The sequence below is a fragment of the Mobula hypostoma genome, chromosome 3, assembly GCF_963921235.1.
Source record: "Mobula hypostoma chromosome 3, sMobHyp1.1, whole genome shotgun sequence".
NCBI classification, from domain to species: Eukaryota; Metazoa; Chordata; class Chondrichthyes; order Myliobatiformes; family Myliobatidae; genus Mobula; species Mobula hypostoma.
In genome coordinates, this window is record NC_086099.1 from 229,778,187 (window position 1) to 229,799,795 (window position 21,609).

The 21,609-nt window shown below is 45.1% G+C and overlaps 1 protein-coding gene across 3 annotated transcripts in view; it reads right to left on the reverse strand.

Annotated features, from left to right (window-relative positions):
- Positions 1-10,177: 10,177 nt before the first annotated feature.
- LOC134344609 (fucolectin-4-like) overlaps positions 10,178-21,609 on the reverse strand; it is a 123,931-nt gene continuing 112,499 nt past the window's right edge. For all 3 annotated transcript variants that reach the window (XM_063044719.1, XM_063044722.1, XM_063044720.1), the window contains 2 exons: positions 15,027-15,303; positions 10,178-10,339 (listed from right to left, as the gene is read on the reverse strand). In XM_063044719.1, coding sequence (XP_062900789.1) covers positions 10,192-10,339; positions 15,027-15,303 — 425 coding nt within the window. In that variant the 3' untranslated portion in view covers positions 10,178-10,191. The remainder of the gene's footprint in view (positions 10,340-15,026; positions 15,304-21,609) is intronic.

Below are 21,609 nucleotides of genomic sequence, written 5' to 3' on the forward strand. Positions count from 1 at the left end.
AGCCTATGAACACCACGGTCTCTGTACCCTATCATCCTTTCCATGTCTCATTGAAACGTACCTATGAGAAACTCCACGCAAATATCGCCGAACATTTGCCACATTTCTGCCATACATTTCACTGGGAACGTCTGTTCCCAATTTATGCTTCCAAGTTCCTGCCTGTTAGCCTCATATTTCCTCTTAATGTAATTAAACGCTTTCCTAACTTGTCTGATCCTATCCCTCTCCAGTACTATGGGAAAGGAGATAGAATTGTGATCACTATCTCCAAAATTCTCTGCCACTGAGAGACCTGACACCTGACCAGGTTCATTTCCCAATACCAGATCAAGTACAGCCTCCTGTCTTGTAGGCTTATATATATATATATATATTGTGTCAGGAAATCTTCCTGACCACACTTAGCAAACTCCACCCCATGTAAATCCCTTGCTCTTGGGAGAGGCCAATCAATATTTGGGAAGTTAAAATCCCCCACCACAACAAGCCTGTTATTATTACACCATTCCAGAATCTGTTTCCCTATCTGCTCCTCGATGCCCCTGTTACTATTGGGTGGTCTATAAAAACACCCAGTAGAGTTATTGACCTCTTCCTGTTCCTAACTTCCACCCACTGAGATGCCATAGACAATTCCTCCATGACTTCCTCCTTTTCTACAGCCGTGACACTATCTCTGATCAGCAGTGCCACGCCCCCACCTCTTTTGCCTCCCTCCCTGAACGTTCTGAAACATCTAAAGCCTGGGACTCAATGTAGCCATTTCTGCCCCTGAACAATCTAAATCTCTGTAATGGCCACAACATTATATGATCCACGCGCTTTTCCTGGATACTTGCGAACGAAAAGAATTTCAGAGTGTATATTGTATACCTCTCTGACATTAAATGTACCTATTAAACCCCCTAGTGGGCTCAACCAGGAACTGCTCTGATAAGCCATTCTGTCGTCATTCCAGGGAATCTCCCTCTTCCAATGCCAATCTATCTGCATATTGAAATACCCCATGACTATTGTATCATCTACGTTTTAGATTGCATTTTCTATCTCCTGTTGTAATTTGTAGACCACCCTCTTACGATTGTTCGGAGGTCTGCATACAACTCACATTAGGGTCTTTTTACCCTTGCAGTTCTGTAGCTCTTTTCACAATGATTCAACACCTCCTGACCCTATATCACCTCTTTCTGATGAATTGATTTCAGTTTTTCCCAACAGAGCAACTCCGCTCCCTCTGCCTTACTGCCCGTCCTTTCCATACAATGTGTATCCTTGGACATTAAGTTCCCAGTGGCACACCTCGTGTTTGCGTGTTTAAGTTCCCAGTTATAATCTTTTCAGCTATGTGTCAGTGCTGCCTACGACATCATACGTGCCAAACGGTAACGGCACTGAAATTCACTTACCTCATTCCGTATACTGCAAGCATTCAAATATAACACCTTCAGGCCGGTATTCAACCTTTTCTGTTTTGTTCGCCTGTTACATTGCAACTCATCCGTTGATGTCAATTTTGTATTATCAACAGCCTCTCATCACTAGCCACCTTATCTTCAGCACTATCACACCGGTTTCCATACACCTGCCAAAATTATTTTAAACCATCCCGAACAAATCTAGTCAACCTGTCCACTAGAATATTGAATCCCCTCTTGTTCAAATAGACACCCCTCCCCACTTTTTCTCGGACATCAAGGAAACCCAGCTCATTAACAGAGGTGATAAACCCATCTTTCTCCGGCTTCGTACGTCAGGATGTACTTTGGTCCTGCCAAATCCGTGAGGCTGAGATGTCTCTCCAACCCAAACCCCGGTCTGTTTGAATGCTGTGTCATTTACTGCCCCCGGCAAGAAATAGCACATCATACACTGAATACAATTTATGAAGTACGAGGGGTGATTGATATGTTCGTGGCCTAAGGTAGAAGGAGTCAATTAAAAAAAAAACCAGCATAGTTTCCAACATAGTTCCCTCCTACATTGACACACTTCGTCCGGCGGTCCTGAAGCATACAGTTCGCTTCTTTGTGGAAGTCGGCGGCTTGGTCCACAGCATGGGGGATTGATACGTTGGTGGCCTAAGGTAGAAGGAATTGAGTTATTAACTTCAAACTTTCTGCATATTCACTCAAAGAGTCGATCTGCACGAGCACGTAAGGAGAGCTGTATACCTCACCTCCTTCTACCTTAGGTCACGAACTTATCAATCATCCCTGGTATACTTAAGAATGTTAATTTCAACAAACAGTTATTAAAAGAAAGATTTTTTTAAAAGGGGCTAATTACTCTAAAACAGTCAAATGTTCACTCAAGTTGGGGCTCATCTTGATTGTCTGTCACTCACACGCTGGACCCTCAGTCTTCATGAAAGCACATATCACCTTCCGAAAGTCCATCGAAATCCATATCGAACAAAACGGACGTCCCAGGGGAGTATTGGTTCTTCCTTTTCGAAGCCATTCAGCTGCACAAAGCACCGTGTGCAACAGGGGCGGCACCCTCAGCCATCGTTTCCCCCTTTCTTCATCCAGCTTCCGCCCACAAAGACAAAGACACAGCGTTTTCCAGAACATTCAGTGGATATAAACTAGTTACAATGGGAGAGAGGAACCAGAGTGTACGAACAGATGTAGGGAAGAAGGAAGAAAAAGAAAATAGTAAAGTTGTTTGCACCGTCAGTGATAAACAGAGAGTAAGAGGTGGAAAATTTCTTCAATGCATTTATTTTAATGCTAGGAGCGTTATAAGAAAGGTGGATGAACTTAAAGCATGGATTGATACCTGGAAGTATGGTGTTCTAGCTATTAGTGAAACATGGTTACAGCAGGGGTGTGACAGGCAAATAAATATTCCTGGATTTCATTGCTTCAAGTGTCGATGGGACAAGAGGGGGATTTCATTGCTTCAAGAATCGATGGGACAAGAGGGGGAGGTGTGGCATTGCTTGTCAGAGAAAATATTACAGCGGTGCTCTGGCAGGATAGAATAGATGGCTTGTCTAGGGAGGCTATATGGGTGGAATTGAGGAATGGGAAAAGTGTAGGAACACTTCTACGGGTGTATTATAGGCCACCAAATGGGGAGCGAGAATTGGAGAGGCAAATTTGTAAGGAGATAGCAGATACTTGTAGTAAGCACAAGGCTCTGATTGTGGGAGATTTTAATTTATCACACATAGATTGGGAAGCCCATACTGTAAAAGGGCTGGATGGTTTGGAGTTTGTAAAATGTGTGCAGGATAGATTTTGCAGCAATACATAGAGGTACCCACTAGAGAAGGGGCAGTGTTGGATCTCCTGTTAGGAAATGAGATAGGTCAGGTGACGGAGATGGGTGCTGGGGAGCACTTCTGGTCCAGTGATCAAAATGCCATTAGTTTCAATATATTTAAGGAGAAGGATAAGTCTGGACCCAGGGTTGAGATTTTTGATTGGAGAAAAGCTCACTTTAAGGAAATGCTAAAGGATTTAGGAGAACTGGATTGCAACAATTTGTTTTATGGGAAGGATGCAATAGAGAAATGGAGGTCAGTTAAAGGTGAAATTTTGAGCGTACAGAATCTTTATGTTCCTGTTAGGTTGAAAGGAAAGGTTAAAAGTTTGAGAGAGCCATGGTTTTCAAGATATCGGAAACTTGGTTTGGAAAAAGAGAGATATCTACAATAAATATAGGCAGCATGGAGTAAATGAGGTGCTTGAGGAATATAAAGAATGTAAAAAGAATCTTAAGAAAGAAATTGGAAAAGCTCAAAGAAGATATGAGGTTGCTTAGGCAAGTAAGGTGAAAAGAAATACAAAGGGTTTCTACAGTTATATTAATAGCAAAAGGATAGTGAGGGATAAAATTCGTGCCTTAGAGAATCAGAGTGGAGCTATGTGTGGAGCCAAAAATTATGGGAGAGGTTCTGAACAATTTCTTTTCTTCAATATTCACTAAGGAGAAGGATATTGAATTGTGTAAGGTAAGGGAAACAGGTAGGTAAGTTATGGAAACTATGATGATTAAGGAAGAGGAAGTAATGGCGCTTTTAAGGAATACAAAAGTGGATAAGTCTCTGGGTCCTGACAGGATATTCTCAAGGATCTTGAGGGAAGTTAGTGTGTAAATAGCAGGGGCTCTGACAGAAATATTTCAAATGTTATTAGAAACGGGGATGGTGCCGGAGGATTCGTGTATTGCTCATGTGGTTCCATTGTTTAAAAAGAGTTGTAAGAGTAAACCTAGCCATTATCGGCCTGTGAGTTTGACATCAGTGGTGGGTGAATTGATGGAAAGTATTCTTAGAGGTGGTATATATAAGGATCTGGATAGACAGGGTCTGATTAGGAGCAGCCAACATGGATTTTTGCATGGAAGGGTATGTTTGACAAATCTTATTGAATTTTTTGAAGAGGTTACTGGGAAAGTTGACGAGGGTAAAGCGGTGGATGTTGTCTACATGGACTTCAGTAAGACTTTGGCGAAGTTCCACACGGATGGTTGGTTAGGAAGTTTCAATTGTTAGGTACTAATATTGAAGTAGTTAAATGGTTTCAGTAGTGGCTGGATGGGAGACGCCAGAGAGTAGTGGTGGATAACTGTTTGTCAGATTAGAGGCCGGTGACTAGTGGTGTGCCTCAGGGATCTGTACTGGGTCCAATGTTGTTTGTCATATACATTAATGATCTGCATGACGGGGTGGTAAATTGGATTAGTAAGCATGCAGATGATACTAAGATAGGTGGAATTATGGATAATGAAGTAGGTTTTCAAAGCTTGCAGAGAGATTTAGGCCAGTTAGAAGAGTGGGCTGATATATGGCAGATGGAGTTTAATGCTGATAAATGTAAGGTGCTACATTTTGGTAGGACTAATCAAAATAGGACATACATGGTAAATGGTAGGGTATTGAAGAATGAGATAGAACAGAAGGATCGAGGAATAATGCTGCATAGATCCCTGAAGGTGGAATCTCATGTGCATGGGGTGGTGAAGAAAGCTTTTGGTATGCTGGTGTTTATAAATCAGAGCATTGAGTATAGGAGTCAGGATGTAATGTTGAAATTGTACAAGGCGTTGGTTAGGCCAAATTTGAGTACTGTGTACAGTTATGTTCAACGAATTATAGGAAAGATGTCAAGAAAATAGAGGGAATACAGAGAAGATTTACTGGAATGTTACGTGAGTTTCATCACCTAAGTTACATAGAAAGGTTGAACAAATTAATTCTTTGGAGCGTAGTAGGTTGAGGAGGGAGTTGATAGAGGTACTTAAAATTATGAGAGGAATAGATAGAGTTGACGTGGATAGGCGTTTTCCATTGAGAGTGGGGGAGATTCAAACAAGAGGACATGAGTTGAGAGTTAAAGGGCAAAAGTTTAGGGGTAACATGAGGGGGAACTTCTTTACTCAGAGAGTGGTAGCTGTGTGGAACGAGCTTCCAGCAGAAGTGGTTGAGGCAGGTTCGATGTTGTTATTTAAAGTTAAATTGGATAGCTATACGGACAGGAAAGGAATGTGGAGGGTTATGGACTGAGTGCAGGTCGGTGGGACTAGGTGAGAGTAAACGTTCGGCACGGACTAGAAAGGCCAAAATGTCCTGTTTCCGTGCTCAAATTGTTATATGGTTATATGGTTATTCTCCCATATCCCCTGTCGCGATTGGCTGACAGCACATTCCTAAGTTGAATAACAAGCCTCTTATCTTAGCTCAAATCCAAACAAGCAGAAAGCAGGACAGACTGCTCTTACAGAGCAGCTAAATTGAAACACCTATGGCACAGCAGTAAAAATCGTAACCAGTACATCACTGTATACAAGTGTTAGCCGTCTCCATTTGTACAGGTCGTACGTTCCGCAGAAGAGACCCCAACGATCCAAATATCTTATTCCATGCTCCCTTCGCCAGTTCCTCAATCACGCATTCACATGCCAACTCATCCTATGCTTACCCTCACTGGAAGCTGACACAAGCAGCAGTTTAGGGATTACTGCCCTGGAGGTCCTGGTTCTCTGCCTGGTACCGAGCTCCTTGTCTACTTATGTCATTGGTGCCAAACTGGACTTGAATGCTTCTAATTGAGGGATATGGCCACAGACTTACGTTGCACAGGCTGTGTTTTCCCCTCCTTATTTTGACAGTCACCCAGTCACCTATCGCCTGCAATCTTGGGCTGACTACCTCCCTGTAGTTCCTATCTATCATCTCCTAATTCTCCTATCTGAGTCGAAGGTCATTGAGCTGCGGCTACGGTTCCTTCTCCCTTTGTCACCTTATATCCTTGCCTGCCCATCGCCAACCTCTGGTGCCCCTCCCCCATTTTCTCTCTTCTATGGTCTTCTGTTCTTTCCTATTGAATTCCCCTTCTCCAACCCTGCATAACTTCCACCAATCAATTTTCCAGCTCTTTATTTCGCTCCTCCTCCCTCTCCCAATTTATCCTATCACTTTGACTTTCTTCCTACCCTTCCTCCATCTTCTAACGCTGACTCCTCATTTTTTTCTCCAGTCCTGCTGAGTTGTCACAGCCCTAAAAGTCAACTATACTCTTGCTCCAGTGATTTGTATGTATTGCTGCATTTCCTTACTACGTTCCATCAGGAGCTGCAGATCGGTGCATCTGGTCCAGATGTGTTTATCCGAGAGACTGGAGGTATCGCAGACTTCCCATATCCAACACACCGTACCGAACACTCTCTCTGGAGTCATTCTCAATAAACTATATTCCCTATAGACTATTCTCTGTCTAAAACCCATCAAAGTCGGCCTTGACCTACTTCAGAAATTTAATATCTGCATTAGTCTTCCCCATTCCTATATTTCAAATTGGTATAACCCTGGAAACGGTAGAGTGGATGGGTCCAGGGCCTCGAAGGGATAAGCAGTACCCGAGGTTATTGCAAAACCAGGAGCTGAGGTTTCTCGTGCCTTGACCAATATCTTTGTGTCATCCCTAGCAACAGGTGAGGTTATGGAGGACTGATCAGTCGTTAATGCTGTGTCATTGTTTAAAAAGGGAAATAGGAAGAATCCTGGAGAATCCCGGTTTCTCTCTGGTCAACGGTAGTAAAGTTACTGGAGAAGTTACTGAAGGATGGGAGTTAGGAAGAAATTTCACGATATCCCTCAGGTCAACGTGTGCCGTGTTCGGAGGGGAGGCTTGTGGTTGCGAGCTGACGACGGGGGTGGGGGCAGTGACACTCTCCACCACAGGAGGGCGAGTCCCGGGTCGGAAGGCCCGGAACTTGTCCGGAATTAGAAACAGGTGATCAGGGGTCAATGTGGAACGGTGAAGCCTGAATACCAGAGACGAGTCGCTAAGCCTAAAGGTCTGAGCCCGATGATCGAAGTCCCTACGTCGCTATGTCTGGCAGTCGGAGGCTCGATGAACACGAGTCTTTAATTTCGGGCCAGGTACTGGAGGTTGGAGGGAAAGTTTAATGCAGTGAGTGGTCGCTAGCTGGAATGCGATGCCTGGGTTTTTTGAGGCAAGTATTACAGATGCGTTCACGAGAATTTTACATTGGAACATGAACGTGCAGGAAATAGCATATGGACATGGTGTGTGGAGAATAGAATAATTCATTAACAGGGTCATGTAGATACCGATTGGAAAGTTTTCCTTTGTATATTTAACAAGTTACTCCCCACGCACGAGTTTAAAACAACGGCAGTACCCGTCGATGTTTTGGAAATGAAAATTGTGTGGTTCTGTTTTCTGTCACTGTGCTGCATTTCTGCATTTGGTACCGTGATCCTGGCTGGTATGGTGTGCGTCGCACCGGGGAGGAAGGCATAGCTCCCAGCCTCACCAGCTCGACCAGTTTTGACCACAGGCCCGGCGCTAAACCCGTTGATCAGACCGTGAGCAGAATCAGACGCTGTGATTGTAAGACAAAGGAGCAGAATTGGACCATTTGGCCCATCGAGTCTGTTCCTCCATTCCATCGAATCTGACTGATTATTCTCCTTCTCAATCAATTCTCCTGCGTTTGAACCCCCGACTAATCAAGAACTTAAATCAACCTCCGTTAGAAATATACCCAATGACTTGCCCTCCATAGCCGACTGTGACAATGAGTTCCGCATATTCACCACCCTCCTGCTCAAATAATTTGCCCTCATCAGCATTGTAAAGGCTGCATCCCCTGGTCCTCGACTCCCCCAGTATGGAAGACATCCTCTTCACGTCGAATCTCACTTGCCCTTTGAATATTCGACAGGTTTTAATGAGAATTTCCCCTCCCTCCAATTCTTCTAAACTCTAACGACTGGAGAAAGAAAGCCGAGCAGTAGATTTAAAATGTAGGGGAAGCGGAGAGAAAACACATGGGTGATCGGTGAAACCTGAAGTGGGAGGTATGAAGTAAAGAGCCAGGAAGTTGATTGGTGAAAGAGCTGCGGGAGAAAGGGGAAGAGATAGGAGAGGACAGAAGGCAATTGGAAGAAAGAAATGGGGGCGAGGAACCAGAGGGATGCGATGGGCGGGCAAGGGGATGAGCTGAGAGGCGGAAAATGGGATACGGATAGTGAAGGACGTGGGGGGAGGGGGGCATTACCGGAAGTTCGAGAAATCCAGTAATACCATCAGGTTGGAGGCTGATGGAATGTAAAGGGTTGTTCCTCCAGCCTGAGTATGGCCTCGCCACGACACTAGATGAGGCCATGGACAGACATATCAGAATGGGAACGGGAAGTGGAATTAAAATGGGCGGCCACTGGGAGATCTCACTTTTTCTGTCAGACGGAACGCAGGTGCTCCACGTAGCGGTCTCCCATTCTACGTCGGGTCTCGCTGATATACAGAAGACCATGCCGGGAGCACTGGACACAGTATATGACCCCGACATACTCAAAGGTGAAGTGTCGCTCAACTGCAAGGACTACTTGGGACCCTGAATAGCAGTGAGGGAGGAGGTGCGGGGGCAGGTGTAGCACCTGTTCCGTTTGCAAGGGTAAGTATCAGGAGGAAGATCAGTAGCGAGGGACGAATAGACAAGGGAGTTGCATAGGGAGCGATTCTTGTGGAAAGCAGAAAGTGGGGGTTCAGGGAGGGAAAAATGTGCTTGCTGGTGGGTTCCCGTTGGAAGATGGCTGACGTTGCGGATATTCATGTGCTGGATGCGGAGGCTGGCGGGGTTGTAGGTGAGGACAAGAGGAACCCTATCCCTGGTGGGGTGACGGGAGGATGGGGTGAGGGCATACGTGCGCAAAATGGAAGAGATGCAGTCGAGGGCAGCGTTGATGGTGGAGGAAGGGAACACCCCTTCTTTGAAAAAGGGAAATATCTCCTTCGTTCTGGAATGAAAATAATCTTCCTGAGAGCAGTTGCGGCAAGACGGAGAAATTGAGAGAAGGGAATGGCGTTTTTACAAGTAACAGGGTGGGAGGATCTGTAGAATCTGTAGAGATTCTCTTGTTCAGAATATTCCAAGTGTGGTCTGATAAGTGGCTGTAAAGCCTGGGCATTACCTCCTTGCTCATATCTTACTGTCCTCTCGAAATAAGTGCTAAGAGGGACATTTGTGTTCCTTACCTCCGACTCAACATGCAAGTTAACATTTAGTGAATAGTGCATGAGGGCTCCAAATTCATTTAACACCTTTGATTTCTGGATTTTATCCTCGTTGAGCAAAAAGGTGTACGCTATTATTCCTTCTACCAAAGTGCATGATCATGCATTTCCCTACGCTATATTCCATCAGTCATTTCTTTGCTATTCTCCTGATAAAGCTCAGCCCATCTGCAGATTTCCTGCTCCCTCTGCACTACCTGTCGCTCTCTGTATTGGCCACAAAGCCCTCAATTTCGTCTTCCAAATTATTGACATACACTGTAAAGAGAAGCGCTCGCAACGCTGACCCTTGTGGAATGGCACGAGTGACCAGCAGTCAACCAGAAAAACATTCCCTTTATTCCAGTGTTTGCCTTCTGACAAATCTTTTATCAGAGGATCTTCTATCCATGCAAGCATCTTTCTTGTTATAACGTGTTGGAAACTTCGCCTCCTCAGCGGGAGCGCTATCGAGCACGGGGATCACGTTTAACAAGGGCTCAACTCCCCTTCCCCTTTACTGCTACTCCCACCTTATGACACCCCAAACACCTCCTACCGGACCTGCAATACCAGATGTGCTGGTCACCCAGCGAAGACACCGAGCTCGAAATGAAGATTGGGACACTGGGAAGTGCATGTTTCACAGATTTATTCAGCCGGATTCGTTCACGTACACCTCAACCTCGCACATGGTCAGGATGCCGGTGCCACCCAGGAGAACGGTGACAAACCGACCTTTCATGCAATTGCATTTTAGAACAGCGGTGTCTCCGGCTCCCAGCGCACTGATCACCCCACAACTGGAAGGAAAAAAAAAGTAACGCAGTGTTCTGTAAACGGCAGTAGGTACACTCTCGCCCTCGGTCCAAAGGCCGCGGTTCGGCTGCAGGGAATTGGCGGACGTACGTGCAGGATACTACAGCAACAGCCCTCCCTTTGAGTTAACCGTAGAGACTGACACACAGACCACCCGCCCATAGACACAGTGCAAAGTGACACCCAACGCAGGAATCCAGCCGCAGGCTACAGAAACGGACCAGAGTCCACGTCCAGAGAGATTTCACACATGCACAAGCCCCACGAGCGGCATCCGCCCACTGAGACCTCTGCAATCGAATCGACCCCACCCACTGATAACCTTCACTCCATAGCGCTTCTCAACTGAGTTTCCGCGTGAGGTCGCGAGGGGTTCAGCGAAAGAGCATCATTTTTTTAAAGCATTGCTTTTTGAACTCGTAGCGGTGACAAATGACCTAGCAGCCCCGTTAGCAATCTCATTAGAGATCTCTCATCCAGTATGGCAATGCGCAGTAGGGCCGTGTTTATTTGTTTGAGTACATTCTCAATTTTTAACGGGAGATGGGGGAAGGCCATTGATAATTGGTGAGAGCTATATTGCACGGAGGGGAGGACGGTAGGCTGATGAGGAGTGAATAAGCGGAAATCTTAAAATGTTTCCACTGCTTCTTGAACTTAAGAGTGAGGAAGGATATCAGAAAGTCTCCAGTATTATTGAAAACAACCTGCAAGAACTGCAGAACAAAATTGAGCAATATTTCCCTCCCTTTCAACACCAGTGAATAAATGTGTGACTCTTTCTCTAAACCTTCCACTAAGCCTCACAACTTGACTATGAGAGAAGAGAAGAACTTTGCGAGCAGCAGTCTGATGATGATATTTCCTGACCCGTCCCTGTACCAGTTCTGGATTTCTGTGAAAGCAGAGTAGCTGCCATTCGGAGGAAAACAGTAAGTGTTTTGCTGTGTTTTCAGCTTCTTACATTTGGAGGCATTCATTTTCTTGGGTTGAAATCGATTCATTTCAGAAGCATAGTTTTCACAAACTGGTCCTAGGAAAGGTGGCCTGCAAAAAGTTCAGTAACAGACTTAGGAGAGCAAGACTAGAACATGAGAAGGCCTTGGCGAGTAGGATTAAGGAAAAGCCTAAGATGTCACACATATGTGTAAAGCACAGGAAGATGAATATAATCAGGGTAGGACCACTCAAGGAAAAACTGGTAGACATGTGCTGCAGTCAAAGGGTCTAAGGGAGGACCTTAATGAATATCTTGCTTCAGTATTCACCTGTGAGACGCGACATGAACAATGTGTGGTCAGCCTAGCATAGCCTAATGTGCTGGAGTATGCTGAGGTTAGAAAAGATACAATGTTGCAGCACTGGAGATACATTAGGATAAATAAGACTCTGGCCTGAAAACGAAATATCCCAAGTTTCTAGGAGCAGCGAGGGAAGAGGTTGCTGCGGCGTTGGCGATGACTTTTGCGGCTTATTTAACTGCAGAGTTCGTGTCAGAGGATTCGAGGACATACCTTTGATCAAAAAGGGTAAGAGAGAAAATCCTGGGAATTATAGACCAGAGCGTCTTTCAGTCATTTGTGAGCAAACTGGTGGAGAGGATTCTTTGTGACGGGACTGACGAGCATTTGAAGAATGGTTAACAAGCCAGGTTTTTTTCTTCGAGGAAGAGACAAAACAAACTGATGAATGCAGAGCGGTGGATGTTTATACAGCTGAAGTCAGAAGCTTACATACACCTGAGCAAAATACATTTAAACTCAGTTTTTCACAATTCCTGACTTTTACTCCTAGAAAACGTTCCCTGTCTCAGGTCAGTTAGGATCACTACTTTATTTTAAGAATGTGAAGTGTCAGAATAATAGTAGAGAGAATGATTTATTTCGGCTTTTATTTTTTTCATCACTTTCCCAGTAGGTCAGAAGTTTGCATACACTTTGTTAGCATCTGATAGCATTGCCTTTAAATTGTTTAACGTGGGTCCATCCTTTTGTGTTCGCCTTCCACAAGCTTTTCACAGTAAGTTACTGGAATCTTGTTTCATTCCTTCAGACAGAGCTGGTTAACTGCGTCAGGTTTGTAGGCCTCCTTGCTCGCACGCACCTTTTCTGTTCTGCCCACACATTTTCTATCAGATTGAGGTCAGGGCTTTGTGATGGCCTCTCCAATACCTTTACTTTGTTGTCCTTAAGCAATTTTGCCACAACTTTGGAGGTACGTTTGGGGTTATTGTCTATTTGGAAGACCCATTTGCGACCGGTCTTTAACTTCCTGGCTGATGTCTTGAGATGTTGCTTCAATATATCCACATAATTTTCCTTCCTCATGATGCCATCTATTTTGTGAAGTGCACCAGTCCCTCCTGCAACAAAGCACCCCCACAACATGATGCTGCCACCCCCATGCTTCACGGTTGGGATGGTGTTCTTCGGCTTGCAAGCCTCACCCTTTTCACTCCAAACATAACGATGGTCATTATGGCCAAACAGATCAATTTTTGTTTCATCAGACCAGAGGACATTCCTCCAAAAAGTAAGATCTTTGTCCCCATGTGCACTTGCAAACTGTAGTCTGGCTTTTTTATGGTGATTTTGGAGCAATGGCTTCTTCCTTGCTGAGCAGCCTTTCAGGTTACGTTGATATAGGACTCGTTTTACTGTGGATAAAATACCTGTCTACCTGTTTCCTCCAGCATCTTCACAAGGTCCTTTGCCGTTGTTCTGGGATTGATTTGCACTTTTTGCACCAAAGTACGTTCATCTCTAGGAGACAGAATGTGTCTCCTTCCTGAGCAGTATGACGGCTGCGTGGTCCCATGGTGTTTATACTTGTGTACTATTGTTTGTACAGATGAACGTGGTACCTTCAGGCGGTTAGAAATTGCTCCCAAGGATGAACCGGACTTGACATAATTTTCTGACCTCAATCCCGTAGAAAATTTGAGGGCAGAACTGAAAAAGTGTGTGCAAGCAAGGAGGCCTACAAACCTGACTCAGTTAACCAGCTCTGTCTGGAGGAATGGAACAAAATTACAGCAACTTACCGTGAGAAGCTTGTGGAAGGCTACCCAAAACGTTTGACCCAAGTTAAACAATTTAAAGGCAACGCTACCAAATACTAACAAAGTGTATGTAAACGTCTGACCCACTGAGAAACTGATGAGAGGACTAAATGCTGCAATAAATAATTCTCTCTACTATTATTCTGACATTTCACATTCTTGAAATAAAGTAGTGATCCTAACTGATCTAAGACAGGGAATATTTTCTACGATTAAATGTCAGGAATTGTGAAAAATTAAGTTTAAATATATTTGGCCAAGGTGTATGTAAACTTCTGACTTCAACTGTACGTGGAATTTAGTGAGGTGTAGAACAAGGTTTCATGGAAGTCTCATCTTGAGAGTCATGAGTCATGGGATCGACGGAATCTAGATTGCGTGGATGCAGGATTGACGAACCCAGAAGACAGATGGTATTTGTAAGTGCAGAATATTCTGGAGTTCTGTGACCTTTGGTTCTAGACTTTTTTTTTCTTTGCCTGTGTCAGCTGTGTGTGTGTCTGCGTCTGTGTCAGCTGTCTTTCTGTGTGTGTGTGTGTGTGTGTGTGTGTGTGTTACAGTCTGGCAATTCAGTCGTCAAGCTCAGTGACCCACTAAAATGAGGAAGTACACGTCACGCCTTAAAGGCGGAGAAGGCAAACAATGAGTATAAGGAAAATGAGGAACCTCACAGAACATCTGGAGAAGACCTGCACTGCCAGATATTCCTTTTAAACTACGTCCTGCCACCCAACTATCCTCCCAATATTCACCCTACCAAATTGAGACTGACTGACGTGATTGTAACTCGTGGGGGTAGACGGCAGAGGAGATTGTCCAGGATTTTTCCCGGGATGGACCGTTTCAATTATGCAGAGCTACTGGGAAGACTAGACTTGTTTCTTTGGGCGGGGGGAGGCTGATGATGGAATTTATTGAGAAATACAAAGTGGCCTCAGTAGTACTGTAATGGTTAGAGCGACGCTGTTGCCGCTTGCGGCGTTCCGCAGTTCGGAATTTATTGCCGATGTCGTCAGTAAGGCCTTCGTAAGTTCTCTCAGTGAACCGCGAGTGATTCAAGCGGGAGCAACACTTTGCTCCCAGAGTCCAAAGACGTGTCGGTTAATAGGTTACTTGGTCATTGTAAATTGCCTTGGGCTAGTGTTAAATAGGTGGATAACTGGGCAGTGCTGATCATTTGGTATCAGGGGCCTATTCCGTGTTGAATCTCTTAATGAAGTACAATTATGAGGGGCAGAGGCAGTGTCGATATGAGGGAACCCTTCTCCAGAAAGGTGGAGAAGGTAAGAGTATCGGGGGTGGGTAAATGTGTGCGGAAATCTCAGGGACAGATACACCTCCCCAGAGAGAGGCTGTTATCTAAGGGGATGGTGGAGGTAGAGTTTCTCACGGCGCTGAATAAGTATCTGGATATTCACCTAAAGTGTCGCGAAGGGTATGGGGCAAGTTCTGGTGACCTGGATGAGTACAGACGGCAAGGACCGAATCACCTGGTCCGTGGTGACTCTACGACTACATTACACTGTACCAACCTCCGGCTTACAGATCCAGCTGGGGCTTTCCCCGGTATCCCCTGTATATCAAGAAATTCCGACCCCCGGCGCACTTACACTTTGCCACTGCTGTGCTGATGCGGAGAATTGCCGATAATGACCGTTGCGTTTCTGAAGCGATCCCAGCAGCAGTCGCCCCTATTCGTGATCTTCACCACAAACACAGCAACCTCGTCGAAAAGGTCAACACTCCACCACGGCCGTGCTTGATGCAATGTGTGAGTGCACGAATGTCTGTGGTAGTTAGTATCTCTATTCCCGTCGATGGCTCTGTCCGCCACTCCGCCATGTCCAGTGCTGGACTGGGTGGCCTTTCCTCGGAGCGCCACATTCCCTACAAACACAAAACGCCACCAGTGCGTGTCGTACTAGAACGGAAACTCGTTCCACAACTGACGGAGATTCAGAAAACACGGAACATAAAACACAGAAATCCACAATGTTGTGCCGACCACGCAACCTGCTCTCGAGACATAGCCGTCTATTTTTCTAAGCACTATATACCAATCTAAGAGGCTCTTAAAAGAGCCTATTGTATCCACTTCCACCACTGCCACTGGCAGCGCATTCCACACACTCAACACTCTCTGTGTGAAAAACTTACCCCTGACATCCCTGTCGGTACCTATTTCCAAGCACCTTAAAACTATGCTCCCTTGTGTTAGTCATTTCAACCCTGGGAAAAAGCCTCTGACTATCCACACGATCAATGCCTCTCACCATCTTACACACCTCTATCAGGTCACCTCTCATCCCCGGTCGCTCCAAGGAGAAAAGGCCGAGTTCACTCAACCTACTTTCAGAAGGCATGCTCCCCAATCCAGGCAACATCCTTGTAAATCTCCTCTGCACCCTTTCTATGGCTTCCACGTCCTTCCTGTACTGAGGTGACCAGAACTGAACACAGCACTCCAAATGGGGTCTGACCAAGCTCTCATATAGCTGTAACATTACCTTACGGCTCTTGAACTCAATTCCACGGTTTATGAAGGCCAATGCACCATACACCTTCTTAACAACACTATCAACCTGCGCAACAGATTTGAGTGTCTTATGGACACGGACCCCAAGATCCCGCAGAAAAGCTACACTCCCAAAGGATCTTACCATTAATATTATATTCTGTCTTCAAATTTGAACTACCAAAAGAAACCACTTCGCACTTATCTGGGTTGATGTCCATCTGGCAGTTCTCAGCCCACATCTGCATCGTATCGACGTCCCGCTGTAACCTCTGACAACCCTCCAGACTATTTACAATACTCTCAACCTTTGTTTCATCAGCAAACTAACTACCCCATGCTTCTACTACTTTATCCAGATTTTTTTAATAAAAATCACAAAGACTGATAAAGACAAATGTAGGTCCCCTGCAAACAGAAACAGGTGAATTGATTATGGGGAGCAAGGACATGGCAGACCAATTGAATAATTACTTTGGTTCTGTCTTCACTAAGGAGGACATAAATAATCTTCCAGAAATAGTAAGGGACAGAGGGTCCAGTGAGATGGAGGAACTGAGCGAAATACATGTTAGTAGGGAAGTGGTGTTAGGTAAATTGAAGGGATTGAAGGCAGATAAATCCCCAGGGCCAGATGGTCTGCATCCCAGAGTGCTTAAGGAAGTGGCCCAAGAAATAGTGGATGCATTAGTGATAATTTTTCAAAACTCGTTAGATTCTGGACTAGTTCCTGAGGATTGGAGGGTGGCTAATGTAACCCCACTTTTTAAAAAAGGAGGGAGAGAGAAACCGGGGAATTATAGGCCGGTTAGCCTAACGTCGGTGGTGGGGAAACTGCTGGAGTCAGTTATCAAGGATGTGATAACAGCACATTTGGAAAGCGGTGAAATGATCGGACAAAGTCAGCATGGATTTGTGAAAGGAAAATCATGTCTGACGAATCTCATAGAATTTTTTGAGGATGTAACTAGTAGAGTGGATAGGGGAGAACCAGTGGATGTGGTATATTTGGATTTTCAAAAGGCTTTTGACAAGGTCCCACATAGGAGATTAGTGTGCAAACTTAAAGCACACGGTATTGGGGGTAAGGTATTGGTGTGGGTGGAGAATTGGTTAGCAGACAGGAAGCAAAGAGTGGGAATAAACGGGACCTTTTCAGAATGGCAGGCGGTGACTAGTGGGGTACCGCAAGGCTCAGTGCTGGGACCCCAGTTGTTTACAATATATATTAATGACTTGGATGAGGGAATTAAATGCAGCATCTCCAAGTTTGCGGATGACACGAAGCTGGGTGGCAGTGTTAGCAGTGAGGAGGATGCTAAGAGGATGCAGGGTGACTTGGATAGGTTGGGTGAGTGGGCAAACTCATGGCAGATGCAATTTAATGTGGATAAATGTGAAGTTATCCACTTTGGTGGCAAAAATAGGAAAACAGATTATTATCTGAATGGTGGCCGATTAGGAAAAGGGGAGGTGCAACGAGACCTGGGTGTCATTATACACCAGTCATTGAAAGTGGGCATGCAGGTACAGCAGGCGGTGAAAAAGGCGAACGGTATGCTGGCATTTATAGCGAGAGGATTCGAGTACAGGAGCAGGGAGGTACTACTGCAGTTGTACAAGGCCTTGGTGAGACCACACCTGGAGTATTGTGTGCAGTTTTGGTCCCCTAATCTGAGGAAAGACATCTTTGCCATAGAGGGAGTACAAAGAAGGTTCACCAGATTGATTCCTGGGATGGCAGGTCTTTCATATGAAGAAAGACTGGATGAACTGGGCTTGTACTCGTTGGAATTTAGAAGATTGAGGGGGGATCTGATTGAAACGTATAAGATCCTAAAGGGATTGGACAGGCTAGATGCAGGAAGATTGTTCCCGATGTTGGGGAGGTCTAGAACGAGGGGTCACAGTTTGAGGATAGAGGGGAAGCCTTTTAGGACCGAGGTTAGGAAAAACTTCTTCACACAGAGAGTGGTGAATCTGTGGAATTCTCTGCCACAGCAAACTGTTGAGGCCAGTTCATTAGCTATGTTTAAAAGGAAGTTAGATATGGCCCTTGTGGCTACAGGGGTCAGGGGGTATGGAGGGAAGGCTGGGTTCTGAGTTGGATGATCAGCCATGATCATAATAAATGGCGGTGCAGGCTCGAAGGGCCGAATGGCCTACTCCTGCACCTATTTTCTATGTTTCTAAAAAGGGTCCCAGAACAGATCCCTGCAGAACACCACTGATCGCCGACCTCCATGTAGAATACGAACCATATTCAACCACACTTTCCCTGCTGTGAACAAGCCAATTCTGGATCCACAAAGCAAGGTCTCCTTGGATCCCATGCCTCCTTACTTTGTGTATGAGCCTCATCAAATACTTTACTGAAATCCATATACACTACATCCACTGCTCTACCTTCATCAATGTGTTTTGTTACACCCACAAAGTACTCAATCAGGCTCATAGAAACATAGAAAACCTACGGCACAATACAGGCCCTTCGGCCCACAAAGCTGTGCCTGACATGTCCCGACCTTAGAAATGACTAGCCTGACCCATAGCCCTCAATTTTTCTAAGCTCCATGTACCTATCCAAAAGTCTTTTAAAAGACCCTATAGTATCCGCCTCCACCACCATTGCCGGCAGCCTATTCCACGTACTCACCTCTCTGCGTAAAAAACTTACTCCTGACATCTCCTCTGTACCTACTCCCCAGCACCTTAAACCTGTGTCCTCTTGTGACCACCATAAAAGCCCTGGGGAAAAGCCTCTGACTATCTACAATGCCTCTCATCATCACTTCCAGCTCTATCAGGTCACCTCTCATCGCCCGTTGCGCCAAGGAGAAAAGACCAATTTCACTCAACCTACTTTCATGAGGCATGCTTCCCAATCCAGGCAACATCCTTGTAAATCTCCTCTGCAGCCTTTCTATAGTTTCCACATCCTTCCTGTAGTGAGCGACCAGAACTGAGCGCAGTACTCCAAGTGGGGTCTGACCAAGGTCCGATATAGCTGCAACATTACTTCTCAGCTGTTAAACTCAATCCCAAGATTGATGAAGGCCAATTAAGGAACGACCTTCCCTTCTGCCCTTCTGAAACTCATGCTGGTTATCACTAGATAGATTATTTCTATCCAAAATCCTGCCTCTCGGGATCTTCTCCATCAACTTGCGCCACCCCCCCCCCCCCCAGCTACTGAAGTCAGACTCGCTGGTCTATAATTTCCTGGGTTATATCTACTCCCTTTCTTGAACGAGTGAACAACATTTGCAACCTACCCACAGAGTCTGGTCCTGCGGCTCAGAAGCGTAGGGAAAGGAAGTGGAAGGCAGCAGTGATAGGGGATTCTACAGCTAGAGGGTCAGACAGGAAAGAAACGCGGATGGTAGCTTGTCTTCTAGGTGCCAGGATCTGGGATGCTTCTAATCGCGTCCAAGATATCCTGAGGTGGGAAGGAGAACAGCCAGAGATCTTGGTACATATTGGTACCAACGACATAGGCAGGTAAAGTGAGGAGGTCCTGAAAGCAGACTACAGGGAGTTAGGACGGGAGTTGAGAAGCAGGACCACAAAGGTAGTAATCTCAGGATTACAGCCTGTGCCACGCGACAGTGAGTATAGGAATAGAGTGAGGTGGAGGATAAGTGCGTGGCTGAGGGATTGGAGCAGGAGGTAGGAATTCAGATTTCTGGATCATTGGGACCCTTTTGGGGCAGACGTGACTTGTACCAAAAGGACTTGTACCAAAAGAAACAGGAAAGGTATGGCCTATATTAGTGGGATTGTATTACAGACCACCCAATAGTCATCGAGACTTGGAAGAGCAAATCTGCAGAGAGATAGCAGGCAACTGCAGGAAACATAAAGTTGTGGTGGTAGGGGATATTAATTTTCCATACATTGACTCCCATACTGTTAGGGGTCTAGATGGTTTAGAGTTTGTAAAATGTGTTCAGGAAAGTTTTCTAACTCAATATATAGAGGGACCAACTAGAGGGGATGCAATATTGGATCTCCTGTTAGGAAACGAATTAGGGCAAGTGACAGAAGTCTGTGCAGGGGAGCACTTTGGTTCCAGTGATCATAACACCATTAGTTTCAATTTGATCATGGACAAGGATAGATCTGGTCCTGGGGTTGAGGTTCTGAACTGGAAGAAGGCCAAATTTGAAGAAATGAGAAAGGATCTAAAAAGCGTGGATTGGGATAGGTTGTTCCCTGGCAAAGATGTGATTGGTAGGTGGGAAGCTTTCAAAGGGGAAATTTTGAGAGTGCAGAGTTTGTATGTTCCTGTCAGGATTAAAGGCAAATTGAATAGGAATAAGGAACCTTGGTTCTCAATGGATATTGCAACTCTGATCAAGAAGAAGAGGGAGTTGTATGAAATGTATAGGAAACAGGGAGTAAATCAGGTGCTTGAGGAGTATAAGAAGTGCAAGAAAATACTTAAGAAAGAAATCAGGAGGGCTAAAAGAAGACATGAGGTTGCCTTGGCAGTCAAAGTGAAGGATAATCCAAAGAGCTTTTACAAGTATATTAAGAGCAAAAGGATTGTAAGGGATAAAATTGGTCCTCTTGAAGATCAGAGTGGTTGGCCTTGAGTAGAACCAAAGGAAATGGGGGAGATCTTAAATAGGTTTTTTGCGTCTGTATTTACTAAGGAAACTGGCATGAAGTCTATGGAATTAAGGGAAACAAGTAGTGAGATCATGGAAACTGTACAGATCGAAAAGGAGGAGGTCCTTGCTGTCTTGAAGAAAATTAAAGTGGATAAATACCCGGGACCTGACAGAGTGTTCCCTCCGACCTTGAAGGAGACTAGTGTTGAAATTGCGGGGGCCCTAGCAGAAATATTTAAAATGTCGCTGTCTACGGGTGAAGTGCCGGAGGATTGGAGAGTGGGTCATGTTGTTCCGTTGTTTGAAAAAGGATCGAAAAGTAATCCGGGAAATTATAGGCTGGTGAGTTTAACGTGAGTAGTAGGTAAGTTATTGGAGGGAGTACTAAGAGACAGAATCGACAAGCATTTGGATAGACAGGGGCTTATTAGGGAGTGTCAACATGGCTTTGTGCGTGGTAGGTTATGTTTGACCAATCTATTGGAGTTTTCGAGGAGGTTACCAGGAAAGTGGATGAAGGGAAGGCAGTGGATATTGTCTACATGGACTTCAGTAAGGCCTTTGACAAGGTCCCGCATGGGAGGTTAGTTAGGAAAATTCAGTCGCTAGGTATACATGGAGAGGTGGTAAATTGGATTAGACATTGGAAGAAGCCAATGTCTCGATGGAAGAAGCCAGAGAGTGGTGGTAGAGAATTGCCTCTCTGAGTGGAGGCCTGTGACTAGTGGTGTGCCACAGGGATCAGTGCTGGGTCCATTGTTATTTGTCATGTATATCAATGATCTGGATGATAATGTGGTAAATTGGATCAGCAAGTTTGCTGATGATACAAAAATTGGAGGTGTAGTAGACAGTGAGGAAGGTTTTCAGAGCCTGCAGAGGGACTTAGACCAGCTGGAAAAATGGGCTGAAAAATGGCAGATGGAGTTTAATACCGACAAGTGTAAGGTATTGCACGTTGGAAGGACAAACCAACGTAGAACATACAGGATTAATGGTAAGGCACTGAGGAGTGCAGTGGAACAGAAGGATCTGGGAACACAGATGCAAAATTCCCTAAAA